Raw genomic sequence first — 16736 nt, 5'->3', positions numbered from 1 at the left:
AAAGACATTTATATTCGTTGTAATAACTGTGCATTCATAATAGCGCATTCTGCTTTGTGTAACATTCTGTTAATTCCGTAGCTTCAAAAACGTAATCAGATTTGGAAGTTAGTGACGGCCCCCTCTTCAGCTAAGCAAACATTTTGTCGCAGAATAATCTGAGTAGCACCGTGGTGTAGTTGTTATGATACTAAACTGTTGCATGGAGGGACGTGAGCTAAAAGCCCACCTGGACTGTACAATTTTAATTTCTATTTTCGGTTCGAGTACATTCTAGAAGTAACCACAAATGTCAAGAATCATTGTACAGGAATGTTCTGTAGCTGTATATATGCTGTATGTGTTCTGGCCGGAGGCAGTTCGCTCCGCGCTCTTGTATGTGCTAGTGCTGAATAAACCTTCGTTAAGTGAAGTTAGTGTTTGTCATTCATCTAATTACACCCTCGTCTGTAAGTGGAGTTATTTGTAGATAACTCTCACCAACATCTGTCTGTTAACATTTCGCCGACGGTTACACCAATTTTATTAACAGACTTAAATAATTTCAAAGTGTAATGCTGAAAAATAGTCTTTAATTAGCAATAGGTCTGGAACTACTTGTGGTGTTAGAGACCTCTGCAAACCTGTAATACCATTTTACTATTATCCTTAATTAGACGTTTTGTGCTCACGCAGAACAATATGTCGCCAGGCAAGTGTTTCACATAATTATATTATACGACTTCAGTAACAACTAAACTCTGCGAACCACTATGGAGTGCTTGGTATAGGGTGCTTCCCAATGCGCACATATCAAGGTTTCTTCCTATGGAACACGGGAAGAAAGACTGCTTGAAAACCTTTGTGCGACGCAGAGTAGTCTGATTTCGATCTCTTTGTCTCAACAGAATTGATTCGTAGGGGGCTGTTTAATATACCTACATTCATCACTTTCTAAGTATACTTCCGCACGATAAGTGTCGTTTATATGCAAGTGACTGCTGGTTCCGACTTTTGGGCATTATCGTTCATCATAGTGCTCAGAGCCATTTGAGCCATTATCGTTCATCTCTCTCGTGAGTCTCGAAATCACCGATAATTTAACAGTGCAACGCAGTGTTCATCCATCCACTTCCCAGAAGTGCTCAACAACAAATTAGAAATATCATTTCGAAATCTTCTGGAAGAATGATGCGGTACCAATGCCACAGGACCATTAACATCATGACCCGCCATTGAAAACGAGGTCGCTAACACACTCCTGTGAGGTGGCGGTCGACTTACGTTACGGTTCTACTCACGTTATGGTGCGACTGAACTCGTATTGAAGAGGACAATGTTTCAAATCGCCGCCTGGCAACCCGGTTTTTGTTTTCCAGTGACATCCCGAAGTCACATTGCCGGGATGTTCCTCTGAAGGGGCACCGCCCATTGAAAACTTACTTTTCGGTTTTTAATACTCATTGTGGTAGGAAAACTGAACTGAAAGAACTTCTGTTAAGTATCTAACGCGTTTAAAATAGCTTCTAGTGGGGTATGCTGAAGCGAATGATAAACATCTGCATTCACCTCCAGTCCAATTTCCTTCCATGCTGCCGTAGAAATTAGAGTGAGCTATCAAATCTCGGCGAAGTTATTAATAGTTGAAATCGTGAACAGAAAGAATTTTAACTGTTAAGTGCCGGAAGGTCGCTTGGAGGATACTAGCGGTTTGCTTCAGCATCAGTGAGAGGAGATTCGCCTGTGTCACAAATAATCTTTATTTCGTAAGACGTGATCAACTAGGCAAAACACGTGAACAGCTAAAACAAGATCACAAACAATGAATGATTACCAAAACGTTACAAGGCAAAGTATGGTCCCCCCAACACAATGGCTCTTCGCGATAGTTACTTTCTCATCCAATCCGAGAGGGTAAAAGCTCATTAGATCTTAAAATTCCAACCGTCGCAAGGCTTACAACTTTGCATCCCTCTGTCTCTTTCACCACTGGTCGTCTTCGTCGTCCCTAAAACTGCTCTCGGTCGCAGGTAGAGGGGGGCTGGGGGGGGGGGGGGGGAGGGCAGATAGCCGGTGTAAGTGAAACACTCCAATCATTGGCCGCGCAAGGATACGCATTTTTCAGTCCCTTTTAAGTCCTGCATTTTTATCTCATGTCCAGATCTGGCTCTCCCTGTTGAGTGATAGGGAGAACTTTTCGTTGGAGTTTAAACACGCCAGTGGTTCTGTCATCTCCCTCACGCAAGCACCTCTCCGTCACGTGTGAAGTAACACACTCTTTCAAGTGATGGGGAGGAACCTACGTTAAAGATTGCTATCTTCCTCACACAAGGTATGCCTCTGTCGCACTCAAAGCAATGTGTTCTACCGAGCTGGAACAGGTTTTGGTAATAGTCAAGAAATCCAAATTAACTACTCACCCGTCCTGGATATTCCCTTCTCCTACCACGATGATTGGTTATGTCCAACTAGGAACCCAATCTCGCAACTACTGTCGCACATAGAATAAGGAATGAGGGAACTTAAATGAAATAAATTTCTTAATTTGATCGGTCTTCCTTCCAGCAGGCCATAGATCAGTTTTTTCAAGGTAGCTTTAGCACGTCAAACTCTAAACGGCGTCACCAACATGACAGACTGTGGACAAATTTCATCAATGAAACTTCCTGGCAGATTAAAACTGTGTGCCCGACCGAGACTCGAACTCGGGACCTTTGCCTTTCGCGGGCAAGTGCTCTACCAACTGAGCTACCGAAGCACGACTGACGCCCGGTACTCACAGCTTTACTTCTGCCAGTACCTCGTCTCCTACCTTCCAAACTTTACAGAAGCTCTCCTGGCAGAAGTAAAGCTGTGAGTACCGCGCGTGAGTCGTGCTTCGGTAGCTCAGTTGGTAGAGCACTTGCCCGCGAAAGGCAAAGTTCCCGAGTTCGAGTCTCGGTCGGGCACACAGTTTTAATCTGCCAGAAAGTTTCATATTAGCGCACACTCCGCTGCAGAGTGAAATTCTCATTCTGGAAATTTCATCAATATTTAAACGACAGGCACCAATAGTCGCCATTTTTCTCACCCACTTCTTCACTAATCCGAGTTTGTGCTTTGTCTTCGTCATCGGGGTGGGGGACATGTTAAACTATAATTTTCATCCCTTTTTTACTAATCCTAGTAGTGGAAGGAATATTCATGGGCAGCATTTAAATTACCCCAGATTAATGGATTAAATTCCAAACCGCTCCGCAGTTTCCTGGAGTGAGCTCATGTGACAGTTGTGACAAGTTGGTGATGATTTTTCTGTCAGATGGGATCATTAAGCTCAACAGTCCCCTTGTTGTTATTGTTACTGTAGAGGAAGAAGTTTTATGCCAAATCGCGTATCACCCTCTCGTTCACCATTACATGACACTATACACGCACCCATTACTCACTATACTGAAGGAGTAATTCCTAAGACACAACTTTCACAGAGTGCAAGGAAATAGGCCACTGTGCACTGGCAAACAAAAACTTTTCCCTTTTTGGAGCTCAGTCTACCTCTTGGGGTCTCGCAGCCAACAATAACTTACCAATCTTTCCTTTAACATCATGGAGTAAAATCCGGAAAGTCTGCGTCTTTCAAAATGTTGGACGCCATAGTTAACTGCACGTGGTGTGTTCTGGTACGTGTGTAGAAGGAGATGAGCATCAGGAAATTGAGACTGATCGCCTCTGGCTCTTGATCAGCTTTTGATAGTAAGTGTCATTTCGCTTGTGTTGGACAGTGCGTGATCTGCGTGAACGCCAAGGCGACGATGCAGACGTCGCCATGTGGGCACCGGGTGGTGTGCCGCAAGTGCTTCGTCAAGACCATCCAGATGGCGGTCTCGCAGCGCCTGCTGCCGCTGCGCTGCGTCATCTGCAGGGCCAAGATCCTGCGCCTCAAGCAGAGCGGCGGTGGTGGCGGAGGCGGCTCCGGCTCGCTGCACCACCACCACCATCACCACCACCACCCGCACCACCCCCAGCAGCAGCCGCAGCACCAGCAGCAGCAGCACCCCGCGGCCTACGGCGCCGGCCTGCCCTGGGGCGTCATGCCCAGCTCCGCGTCGCAGTACTCGGTCGGCAGCTCCGTGCCCAACTCCGAGTCGCTCTACTCCATGACATCGGGCTCGTCTTCCCTCTCAGGTCAGTGGCCGCCCTACCCTCTCCCGTACTCTGCTTCTGCAGCGCCTCAGTGAGGCGAAAAGTTATAATGGTGCCAGTCCAATTAAATTCTCTGGCTGATGGCAAGTTTGCGAAACACGAAGTTCATAACAATATGGAATTAAATTAACGACCCATAAATGATGTATGCCACACAGTTGCGATTTGATTGGAATAACGTTTATTAAGAAAGCAAACTAATAGCGAAAGTGGTCGTATTTAGAATTACTATTACTCTCGAGCGCATATCCATTTGACACAGTTCGATCATTCACAATCTCATCACGAAACACAAGTCCAATACTGCACCTCGATATTTACACGAAAAGTTAGAGTTCACACCAGGTGCGCGGCTGCTCACCGCTGAGAGACCAAGTCCCACGATACCACAAAACGCGAAATTTTCTATGTCGTTTCATTTCATAGCTGCCTAAAGACCGACAGTCCGCTTTCGCGTCTCCACCAGGAGACCCTTTGGCACCTAGGCCAGAACTGTCCACTTCTGCGTCTCCAGCCGAACTATCCATTTTGGTGTCTCGACGAGAACTCCCCTCTGCCCATCTCCGACCGCGTTTCCCGCGCACCGAACATCTTAGCTTAACTGACAAGTGCATTTCCCTTTCCTGAAGCCGTCCATCTGATTGGCTACACCTTTTTTTACATTATTTTACATTTTAACGTATTTAAATAATCAAAGTTTGACCACTTTCACGTTCTAAATAAAGTAACAATAATATCCATTACATAATAAACATTAAATTCTTTTACATAAAAGCAATACAATTTCTTTCTTAGCTTTGAATGCCACGGCCAGTAGCAAGGCTTTCTGATAGGTAAATAAAGAACAAAAGTAACTACACTCCTGGAAATGGAAAAAAGAACGCATTGACACCGGTGTGTCAGACCCACCATACTTGCTCCGGACACTGCGAGAGGGCTGTACAAGCAATGATCACACGCACGGCACAGCGGACACACCAGGAACCGCGGTGTTGGCCGTCGAATGGCGCTAGCTGCGCAGCATTTGTGCACCGCCGCCGTCAGTGTCAGCCAGTTTGCCGTGGCATACGGAGCTCCATCGCAGTCTTTAACACTGGTAGCATGCCGCGACAGCGTGGACGTGAACCGTATGTGCAGTTGACGGACGTTGAGCGAGGGCGTATAGTGGGCATGCGGGAGGCCGGGTGGACGTACCGCCGAATTGCTCAACACGTGGGGCGTGAGGTCTCCACAGTACATCGATGTTGTCGCCAGTGGTCGGCGGAAGGTGCACGTGCCCGTCGACCTGGGACCGGACCGCAGCGACTCACGGATGCACGCCAAGACCGTAGGATCCTACGCAGTGCCGTAGGGGACCGCACCGCCACTTCCCAGCAAATTAGGGACACTGTTGCTCCTGGGGTATCGGCGAGGACCATTCGCAACCGTCTCCATGAAGCTGGGCTACGGTCCCGCACACCGTTAGGCCGTCTTCCGCTCACGCCCCAACATCGTGCAGCCCGCCTCCAGTGGTGTCGCGACAGGCGTGAATGGAGGGACGAATGGAGACGTGTCGTCTTCAGCGATGAGAGTCGCTTCTGCCTTGGTGCCAATGATGGTCGTATGCGTGTTTGGCGCCGTGCAGGTGAGCGCCACAATCAGGACTGCATACGACCGAGGCACACAGGGCCAACACCCGGCATCATGGTGTGGGGAGCGATCTCCTACACTGGCCGTACACCACTGGTGATCGTCGAGGGGACACTGAATAGTGCACGGTACATCCAAACCGTCATCGAACCCATCGTTCTACCATTCCTAGACCGGCAAGGGAACTTGCTGTTCCAACAGGACAATGCACGTCCGCATGTATCCCGTGCCACCCAACGTGCTCTAGAAGGTGTAAGTCAACTACCCTGGCCAGCAAGATCTCCGGATCTGTCCCCCATTGAGCATGTTTGGGACTGGATGAAGCGTCGTCTCACGCGGTCTGCACGTCCAGCACGAACGCTGGTCCAACTGAGGCGCCAGGTGGAAATGGCATGGCAAGCCGTTCCACAGGACTACATCCAGCATCTCTACGATCGTCTCCATGGGAGAATAGCAGCCTGCATTGCTGCGAAAGGTGGATATACACTGTACTAGTGCCGACATTGTGCATGCTCTGTTGCCTGTGTCTATGTGCCTGTGGTTCTGTCAGTGTGATCATGTGATGTATCTGACCCCAGGAATGTGTCAATAAAGTTTCCCCTTCCTGGGACAATGAATTCACGGTGATCTTATTTCAATTTCCAGGAGTGTATAACCCACTAAACTTTACAACAAATATTCCATAACCTAATGATCCAATACGGTGTCATGCTGTCATCGTTCAATGTGTTTTGTGTGGAGGAAATGATGATCTGATGCTTAACTGAAAATACTGATAATTTAAATTTACTATATCTTTTATACAAATGAAGTTACAGAGTTGATATTTACAACATTTGTCATTTTAATGATGCGCTTCTATATGAAATGTCGATCATTAAGATTGATCAAAGTGTTCATATTTTAGCATTCAGGTCTTCGTTACAAAACTTGTTAATTTCACTTTGACAGTAAATCCTAAACTATTATAGATATGATCAATATTCAAGCTTTATTGGGATCACCATGAAATTTTATAAAGGATGGTAAATTAAAATTACTGTGGTTTCATTCCCTGCACTACTACACAATTAAATAGTTTGCATAAATGTTTGCCTTTATGGCCGATCTTAGGTGAGCCATATTTAACACTGCTACATCTCCTTGGCCACAAAAGCCTTCTACTGGGTTTCCCTATGGCGTAGGTTCTCGTCTGTCTCACTCGCACACTACAGCGCTTAGGCCTCAACAGACAGTAGACGCCTGTGAGTTTCCCCATCTCGTAGTGAATCTGCGTCCTTTGTGACATCCAGTCCTGGACGATAGGGTTCGTTTCACAATTCTCGAAGGCTGACTCTTTCGGCCATATACTTAAATGACAGTGAAATGCTCGTTAACTCACAAGGGTATAAACCGAGTGCAGTTCACAGGACACGAGTGGCGTGTATATAGACGATTATATTCAGGTCGTATGCATTCTTCCAAGAGGGTAGTGAGAATATTAGTGATTTGTTGTGGATTACAAGAATGGCGAGAGAGAAGGGGACTCACCGAAATGAAGCACTCCTATGGTGAGAGACAAGAAGAATTACCGAAATCAATCAATTAAAAGGCTTTGATGTGAGCTAGAACGTCGACTTCGCGCCAGACCCTAGCGTTCAACTGCACTACCTTCTCTTGTTTCGGTTTTTGAGGAAGGAACGAGTGCCTTTCCTCGACACATATTCAAATATCTCACAGAAAGTGTCCCAGAACAATTCAATACGCCTTAAAGGCGAGAGTTGGTCATATCCAGCATGATTGTCCACTAATAGGTGTCCAGATACTTCTGACCAGATAGTGTCTATTATTCTTGTAATACCTATGTATACAGATATCATATGAGACAGTTAGTCGACTTGCGTGATTTAACACATACAAATTTACTCGAACACTGAAGTATTTAATGAATCATTTTATTTCACGTAATACTGCTATAATGCATTCAGGAAAATCGTGACCACTTATCCGATCTGAGGTGTTGGTGTAGCCAAGTCAGCCGAACGGGTGAAGACACACTCAAACGAGAATTTCTAGTGTAGTATCATGAAACTAATAAGGAAACTGACAACGCCACGATCCCAGAAACAATACAAGCAACTATCTGTCAAATATATATTTTTTCATTCAAGAGAGAAGCAAAATCCAATAATACGTGCTACCAATACCAAGTAAAATTAAATATTATGTAGAACCCAGTAGAGATAACAAATTTATATGAAAATCTATGACATTGATTAAAAAGTTTCCTCACATATTTTCTCACTGTTTATCCGCTCTGCCCTTCCCGTTTATTGTGCTGAATGTAAGGTTACTGATACATCATCATCATCAGAATCATCATCAGCCATATATGGATGAACGCCTCCTCTATATCTAACTTTTACCATTCAAAATTGGTAACACAAACACAGTAAAATTAACCGTTTAAGATTTACTGGAATTTTCGTTCTGAAAATTCCATTTATTTAATACAAAGGATGTGAGACACTTTTACCCTAGTCATCAAATCGTTAGACAAGTTCAGTATTAAGTTGCTGCAATTTTCTTTTTATATGTAAGTTATATTTTACTGTAGTTTTGTGTAACAGATTTTCTAGTCTGCTATCAATTTTTCTCAAAGTAGTTCATCTATTCATTGTTAAAGTTTACCTGCAGTAGAAGCAGACAATTGAACGTCTTCAGCAAAACGAAAGTAATACAGGCATGTTCCATTATAACGTAATCCGTCTTCATTTTCCCAGGTTACGGATCTGAATCTTACTGAGCACAATTTCAGTGATACGGAATCTTCTTCACTCTCTTCTTTCTGTTCAGAATGTCACTGCAGTCGTATGACTAATGTAAGCTGTAGAACTGAAGTTCGAGTATCTTCAATATATTAACATAGCTCAAATCAATATTTTTTTTAAATTAAGGGCTGTCAGTACAGACTGTTTTCAGATTCAGTCAAAAACTTTCTCTGAGAATCCCAGACGATGTGGTAATTCATACTCATTGCTCCAGTCTGTTATTTCTAAAACCAGATTTTTTTTTGCCTGATTAAAATTTAAAGCCTGTTCTTTGTTCTTGATGATACTTGTAGTGAATACCTTGTACATTACATAGAGGAGGATGATAACTCTATAGATTTCATGTCTTGTCTTTGTTGGTTTAATGTAAAGTAGTCTGATTACAGCAATGTTTCGCTTTTGGGTAACTGTCCTCCTCCATAGATATTTTGTAAGTAATAGATTTTTGCTTTTATTTAAACAAAAAAACATCTCTTGAGGATCAAGGCAGTTAATCGACGAAGAAGGCAGGTATGACGTGACATCTACTACGACGTCATTCGAAACGGAGCACCATGTTAGTCTGGACATGTAGGGGAGAGAAGGAAATCGACCATCTCCTTTCAAAGGCACCATTCGATCAATTGCCTTAGGAGTTATACCAAAACTTAAAGAAACTGTATTTGTCGGCCAATAATAGCTCTTCTGTTGATAAAAGCGAGGCCTCTTAGTAGAGAACCAATTTAATATATTTAGTCTTCGAGTACCCTTTAGTAAATTTGTTGCAAATTCCCTTTGCAAAATATAAAATTCTTTGAAAAATTCATTAATACATTTTGTAAAAATTAGTCACTCAACTGTGCTATATGGTTTTGTAGTTAATTTTATGGAGAACAATGTTCTGCTCCCAAAATTGCTGCTCATTATAGCTTTATATATGTCATACATCTTTTAAATACTTCTGTTGAGTGTTCTTGTTGGAAAGGCTACACCGTTTAAGTACCGTACATTCAGTCTCACTTATTGAAGATAAGCTTTATGTAGCTAACTAGTTGACTAGGGCAATCACATCACTACCAATTGACTATTTTTTTCTGTTTATGGTAGTCGGAGGTTATGACTGGATCTTCAGCAAAAGATGCAAAAAGTATGTAAAAATTGAGAGGAATGCTTTGGTAATCTAAATAGGATTGCCAGCCTGAAGATTCTGCTCTATCTGAAACGAAAGTTTGCTGTGTTCACTACCAGTCTTGCCTTAGAGAGTGAGAAATGGAATTTTAACGCAGAAACCACTTAGAAACGGAGCATTGTTAATAGTAGATGCTGTACATGTGGTGTGTTTTTCGGCAGGTGTGTCTTCCGTGAGCTCTGCGACGACGAGTAGCGCAGGCAGCAGCGGCAGTGGCGGCGGAGGCCTGGGGAAGGCCGGCAAGGCGGGAGCGGCGGGGGCGGCGGTGGCAGTTGCGGCGGCGGCGCGCGTGGGGCTCGGCTTCCCGCGACAACCCACCGGATCTTTGCGGCGCTCGCAGGCGCACTCCATGAAGGTCAGTAACAGCAAGTCCATCCACCGTATTTACGCTGTAGTACAGCTTCTCTTCAGTACGTACGATGATAAGGTCAAAGTGGCTAGCCCTCTGTGGTAGAGATTCGTCTGGCCAGTGCATCTCCTGTATGTACAAAGTGGAGGTAACTCTGGCCGGTCCACCCCCTGTATGTACGATGATAGATGAGACGGATAAACCTCTGCTCCTCACACCCAATTGTCACAGATATCGATAGATTGTTTTCGCAATTTCGATAAAGGAATTCGCAGTAATGTAAGTCAAGTGTCTTCTTCATCTGCATAAAAGTCACTGTATTCCTGTTGGCAATTTATTTGGGTATAATGTCCTGTTTCCCTTTTTTTAAAAGTTAGATGTAATTTTTTGTCTGTACCGTAAACGTCCCGTGAACCATGGACCTTGCCGTTGGTGGGGAGGCTTGCGTGCCTCAGCGATACAGATGGCCGTACCGTAGGTGCAACCTCAACGGAGGGGTATCTGTTGAGAGGCCAGACAAACGTGTGGTTCCTGAAGAGGGGCAGCATCCTTTTCAGTAGTTGCAGGGGCAACAGTCTGGATGACTGGCTGACCTGGCCTTGCAACATTAACCAAAACGACCTTGCTGTGCTGGTACTGCGTACGGCTGAAAGCAAGGGGAAACTACGGCCGTAATTTTTCCCGAGGGCATGCAGCTCTACTGTATGGATAAATGATGATGGCGTCCTCTTGGGTAAAATATTCTGGAGGTAAAATAGTCCCCCATTCGGATCTCCGGGCGGGGTCTACTCAAGAGGACGTCGTTATCAGGAAAAAGAAAACTGGCGTTCTACGGATCGAAGCGTGGAATGTCACATGCCTTAATCGGGCAGGTAGGTTAGAAAATTTAAAAAGGGAAATGGATAGTTTAAAGTTAGATATAGTGGGAATTAGTAAAGTTCGGTGGCAGGAGGAACAAGACTTTTGGTCAGGTGAATACAGGGTTATAAATACAGAATCAAATAGGGGTAATGCAGGAGTAGGTTTAATAATGAATAAAAAGATACGAGTGCTGGTAAGCTACTAAAACAGCATAGTGAACGCATTATTGTGGCCAAGATAGACACGAAGCCCATGCCTACTACAGTAGTACAAGTTTATATGCCAACTAGCTCTGCAAATGATGAAGAAATTGAAGAAATCGATGATGAGATAAAAGAAATTATTCAGGTAGTGAATGAAGACGAATATTTAATAGTCATGGGTGACTGGAATTCGAGTGTAGGAAAAGGGAGAGAAGGAAACATAGTAGGTGAATATGGATTGGGGGACAGAAATGAAAGAGGAAGCCGCCTGGTAGAATTTTGCACAGAGCACAACATAATCATAACTAACACTTGGTTTAAGAATCATGAAAGAAGGTTGTATACATGGAAGAACCCTGGAGATACTAAAAGGTATCAGATAGATTATATAATGGTAAGACAGAGATTTAGGAACCTGGTTTCAAACTGTAAGACATTTCCAGGGGCAGATATGGACTCTGACCACAATCTATTGGTTATGAACTGTAGATTAAAACTGAAGAAACTGCTAAAAGGTGGGAATTTAAGGAGATGGGACCTGGATAAACTGAAAGAACCAGAGGTTGTACAGAGTTTCAAGGAGAGCATAAGGGAACAATTGACAGGAATGAGGGAAAGTAGTACAGTAGAAGAAGAATGGGTAGCTCCGAGGGATGAAGTAGTGAAGGCAGCAGAGGATCAAGTAGGTAAAAAGACGAGAGCTAGTAGAACTCCTTGGGTAACAGATGAAATATTGAATTTAACTGATGAAAGGAGAAAATATAAAAATGCAGTAAATAAAGCAGGCAAAAAGGACTACAGACGTCTCAAAAATGAGATAGACAGGAAGTGCAAAATAGCTAAGCAGGGATGGCTAGAGGACAAATGTAAGGATGTAGAGGCTTATCTCACTAGCGGTAAGATAGATACTGCCTACAGGAAAATTAAAGAGACCTTTGGAGAAAAGAGAACCATTTGTATGAATATCAAGAGCTCAGATGGAAACCCAGTTCTAAGCAAAGAAGGGAAAGCAGAAAGGTGGAAGGAGTATATAGAGGGTCTATACAAGGGCAATGTACTTGGGGACAATATTATGGAAATGGAAGAGGATGTAGATGAAGATGAAATGGGATATACGATACTGCTTGAAGAGTTTGACAGAGCACTGAAAGACCTGAGTCGAAACAAGGCCCCGGGAGTAGATAACATTCCATTAGAATTACTGACGGCCTTGGGAGAGCCAGTCCTGACAAAACTCTAACATCTGGTGAGCAAGATGTATGAGACAGGCGAAATACCCTCAGACTTCAAGAAGAATATAACAATTCCTATCCCAAAGAAAGCAGGTATTGACAGATGTGAAAATTACCGAACTATCAGTTTAATAAGTCACTGCTGCAAAATACTAACGCGAATTCTTTACGACGAATGGAAAAACTGGTAGAAGTCGACCTCGTGGAAGATCAGTTTGGATTCCGTAGGAATGTTGGAACACGCGAGGCAATACTGACCTTACGACTTATCTTAGAAGAAAGATTAAGGAAAGGCAAACCTACGTTTCTAGCATTTGGAGACTTAGAGAAAGCTTTTGACAATGTTGACTGGAATACTCTCTTTCAGATTCTAAAGGTGGCAGGGGTAATATACAGGGAGCGAAAGGCTATTTACAATTTGTACAGAAACCAAATGGCTGTTATAAGAGTCGAGGGGCATGAAAGGGAGGCAGTGGTTGGGAAGGGAGTGAGACAGGGTTGTAGCCTCTCCCCGATGTTATTCAATCTGTATATTGAGCAAGCAGTAAAGGAAACAAAAGAAAAATTCGGAGAAGGTATTAAAATCCATGGAAAAGAAATAAAAACTACTTTCAGGTGACATTGTAATTCTATCAGAGACAGCAAAGGACTTGGAAAAGCAGTTGAACGGAATGGACAGTGTCTTGAAAGGAGGATATAAGATGAACCTCAACAAAAGCAAAACGAGGATGATGGAATATGGTCAAATTAAGTCGGGTGACGCTGAGGGAATTAGATTACGAAATGAGACACTTAAAGTAGTAAAGGAGTTTTGCTATTTGGGGAGCAAAATAACTGATGATGGTCGAAGTAGAGAAGATATCAAAGGTAGACTGGCAATGGCAAGGAAAGCGTTTCTGAAGAAGAGAAATTTGTTAACATCGAGTATAGATTTAAGTGTCAGGAAGTCGTTTCTGAAAGTATTTGTATGGAGTGTAGCCATGTATGGAAGTGAAACATGGACGATAAATAGTTTGGACAAGAAGAGAATAGAAGCTTTCAAAATGTGGTGCTACAGAAGAATGCTGAAGATTAGATGGGTAGATCACACAACTAATGAGGAGGTATTGAATAGGATTGGGGAGAAGAGGAGTTTGTGACAGAACTTGACTAGAAGAAGGGATCGGTTGGTAGGACATGTTCTGAGGCATCAAGGGATCGCCAGTTTAGTATTGGAGGGCAGCGTGGAGGGTAAAAATCGTAGAGGGAGACCAAGAGATGAATACACTAAGCAGATTCAGAAGGATGTAGGCTGCAGTAAGTACTGGGCGATGAAGAAGCTTGCACAGGATAGGGTAGCATGGAGAGCTGCATCAAACCAGTGTCAGGACTGAAGACCACAACAACAACCGTTAACTAGTTTTAAGGCCACTGGAGGCTCATCATCAGATGGAAGTGTGGTCATGGATGTAGGTGTGGTGTGGCAAATTCTTGTGGTTATGTACATTTTGCAGATGGTACACACATGCATACACAGTATTTAGTTGGTCTACCGTGAGTCAATGTGAAACCAGTGACTTGAAAACTAGCTAATGGTGCAGAATGAATCGTATCAAAAATTCAGAACAGTAACTGTTATGCCCAAATAAATATCCAATTTAAATCGCAGTCGCCGTTCAGCATCCACAATGGCTACAGAATTAGTTTCCTGTTTTGGACGGTTCATAGACATAAAAAGGATAGAGTCCTCCTAATCATAGCAGATGATTTTAATAAACCAGAAACTAAGTTTTGGACATCATCGTACAATTATTTTTCTCAGTAATAAAAAGATACGTAAATACGGTAGACTAGAGGTAAAGAGGCCTAAGTCCATTTTCCGCAATTTGTAATTGCGATGCACTGCTTCGTTTTTGGAAGAAGGGCAGCAGTCCTGCTCCAACCCATGACTAATTTATGCAGTGTTGAAAGGACGCTTGTCCATTAACCCTTCCGTGGTGGATGGGACACATATGTCCCACTAACGTAATATGAAGTTTCGAGCGTTGGAACTTCTATATCTCAGTATCTATTTAGTGCTAGCACATAGTGAGATGCTTTCAGAACTTGGAGAGAAATGCCAGGGACTATGCGGTTGATACCTGGAAGGCTGTGAGCGATCAAATGGGGCAGTGTATTTATAGTGTATGCGTTTCACGAAAATCATATTAAATCACCATCTTCTCTATTCCAGTAACGTCTGAAGTAACTAATGGTGTGTTCTTACACATTATAGACATTATTTTGAAACGTTACAACACACCTTAGTGATTCTATTGACCTGAACGGAATTTGTATGTAGTGCAACGTATGTGCCCCACAAAACGTCATAGAACGTAGAGAACAATGATGTGTGATATGTCAAAGCCAACTTCAAATGTTATGTTGAAAACTTGTGTATGACATTTCACGTTTTTCATTGTCAGGAAAATAGATGTGTTTTGGTAGTGATTTGTTATACTTTTTTCCATAATCTCCATCCTTACAAAATCATTTCAAAATTAAATATTTAACTCTGAAATCCTAGGTGCACATGAAACCATGGATGCAGCTAGGTTCACTGCTCGCATGCATCCCACTTCGCCGATTTTGAAAAGTGGTCGGCTTAAAATATTTTTTATAGTGAAAGTGTATTTTTATCTCAAAGGAAGATAGTTTTTGACCTTTTATATTTCAAATATCTGCTAAATAAATTTTAAACATGTTAATGGTTAAACACCGCCTATACAGACCACAGGCTGAAACATAACTGCTACCGATGCAACGGCTCTCTTTTTTCTTATGTTTTTCTCTGTTTGTAGGTTCAGTGACCATTCTTACAAAAGGCAGTTAGCTCGGAAAAAATTTATTAATGATTTCTTTTCATAACTTTAACATAAAATTTAGTCAAGCTATTTTTGGTGATATATTTATATGAGTTGCTCATTTCCAAAACATCTTTTACCCAATTTTTGTGGAGACTGAGTTATTGTTTTCATAGCATTCTTCAAATTTTTTTGCATCATATGAAACTATGGTTTTCGTTCGAAACGTCCTTTAAACCATTATAATTTAATAATAAAATCCTGAAATATGCCTATTTAGTTTCAGAATGTCCCTTATACAATCCAACATAGCCGACTCATCTACCGTTAATTTTTGTAACAAAATGACCTATATCTTTAGCCTTTTTCTAAGCAGTGTGTCAGCTTTTTCAAAAGTGACTCTTAATCACAGTGAAACTACCAAACCATTTTAAGGAATGGGGTATTTTTCCAGTGAAACGTGTTGTGGTAGAACTGGCGGTCGGCTGAAGCTAAGTTTTGTTTCCTGTTGACGATAGGCTATGTTTTTTGCTTACTGTGAAGTTGGTGCTTGTTTTGTGTGTTCACCATGGCGTTCTTGCTAGTTTTTGTTGTCAAAATTCTTACCAATAAGTGAAATTAGGCTGTTTCTAAGTGTTCTTCTGCGTTTAAAGTGAGTTTCTTGCTTTAAAAGTGTACTGTACAGGCAGTGTTGTAGGCCTAAAAGTTGATAAACTTTGTGGTTAACCAATGGAGGAACTACAGCCTCAAACTACGGAGCAACAGGTTATGGGAGGACCGAAGATAACGCCATGCCAGAAGAACAAAGGAAGGAACGTATGAAGTATCCAGATAAATGGAAAAAGACAGTAGAGAATTGGAAGCTCTACACGTCAAAGATTTTGCCAAGACTAAGACAGTGCCTTCATTCTAATCAAGTTTTTAAGTGTAATGAGCTTACCATGCAAGATGTTCTTAAGTTTCACGCCATCTTTCAATAAGTAAGTTTCACATGGCTTGCAATTCAAGAGTACAAAGTGATCTTCAAGTTCCATATTCATATTGTCCGCCCCCGGTGATTGGTCAGCGCGACAGAATGTCAATCCTAAGGGCCCAGGATCGATTCCCGGCTGGGTCGGAGATTTTCTCCGCTCAGGTACTGGGTGTTGTCCTAATCATCATCATTTCATCCCCATCGACGCGCAAGTCGCGGAAGTGGCGTCAAATCGAAAGACTTGCACCTGGCGAACGGTCTACCCGACGGGAGGCCCTAGTCACGCGACATTTTATATTCATATTTTTATGAAATGTTTGTCAAAGATTATAACTTAAGCTTTGGCTCTCCTGCTGTGGACAAGTGTTCCAAATGCATCCAGTTTCAGTTGAAATTAGACTTGAAATTAGACATTGAGGACAAATCAGTTGAAACTGATTTCGATCTCCACAAAAAGAGGGCAGAAACGTTCTTTAATTTACTGAAAACCGAAAATGAAAATGAAATCACCCTATCCTTTGACTGCCAAAA

General features: G+C 42.7%; 1 protein-coding gene across 1 annotated transcript in view; it reads left to right on the top strand.

Moving 5' to 3' along the window:
• LOC124593945 (fl(2)d-associated complex component) overlaps window positions 1–16736 on the top strand; it is a 550167-nt gene that overhangs the window by 510836 nt on the left and 22595 nt on the right. Inside the window, exons 3-4 of the mRNA XM_047132294.1 lie at window positions 3738–4140; window positions 9927–10120. Coding sequence (XP_046988250.1) covers window positions 3738–4140; window positions 9927–10120 — 597 coding nt within the window. The remainder of the gene's footprint in view (window positions 1–3737; window positions 4141–9926; window positions 10121–16736) is intronic.

The sequence above is a fragment of the Schistocerca americana genome, chromosome 2, assembly GCF_021461395.2.
Source record: "Schistocerca americana isolate TAMUIC-IGC-003095 chromosome 2, iqSchAmer2.1, whole genome shotgun sequence".
Taxonomy (NCBI): Eukaryota; Metazoa; Arthropoda; class Insecta; order Orthoptera; family Acrididae; genus Schistocerca; species Schistocerca americana.
The sequence above is the reverse complement of the archived record's forward strand: the minus strand, read 5'-3'. Positions and strand labels throughout refer to the sequence as shown.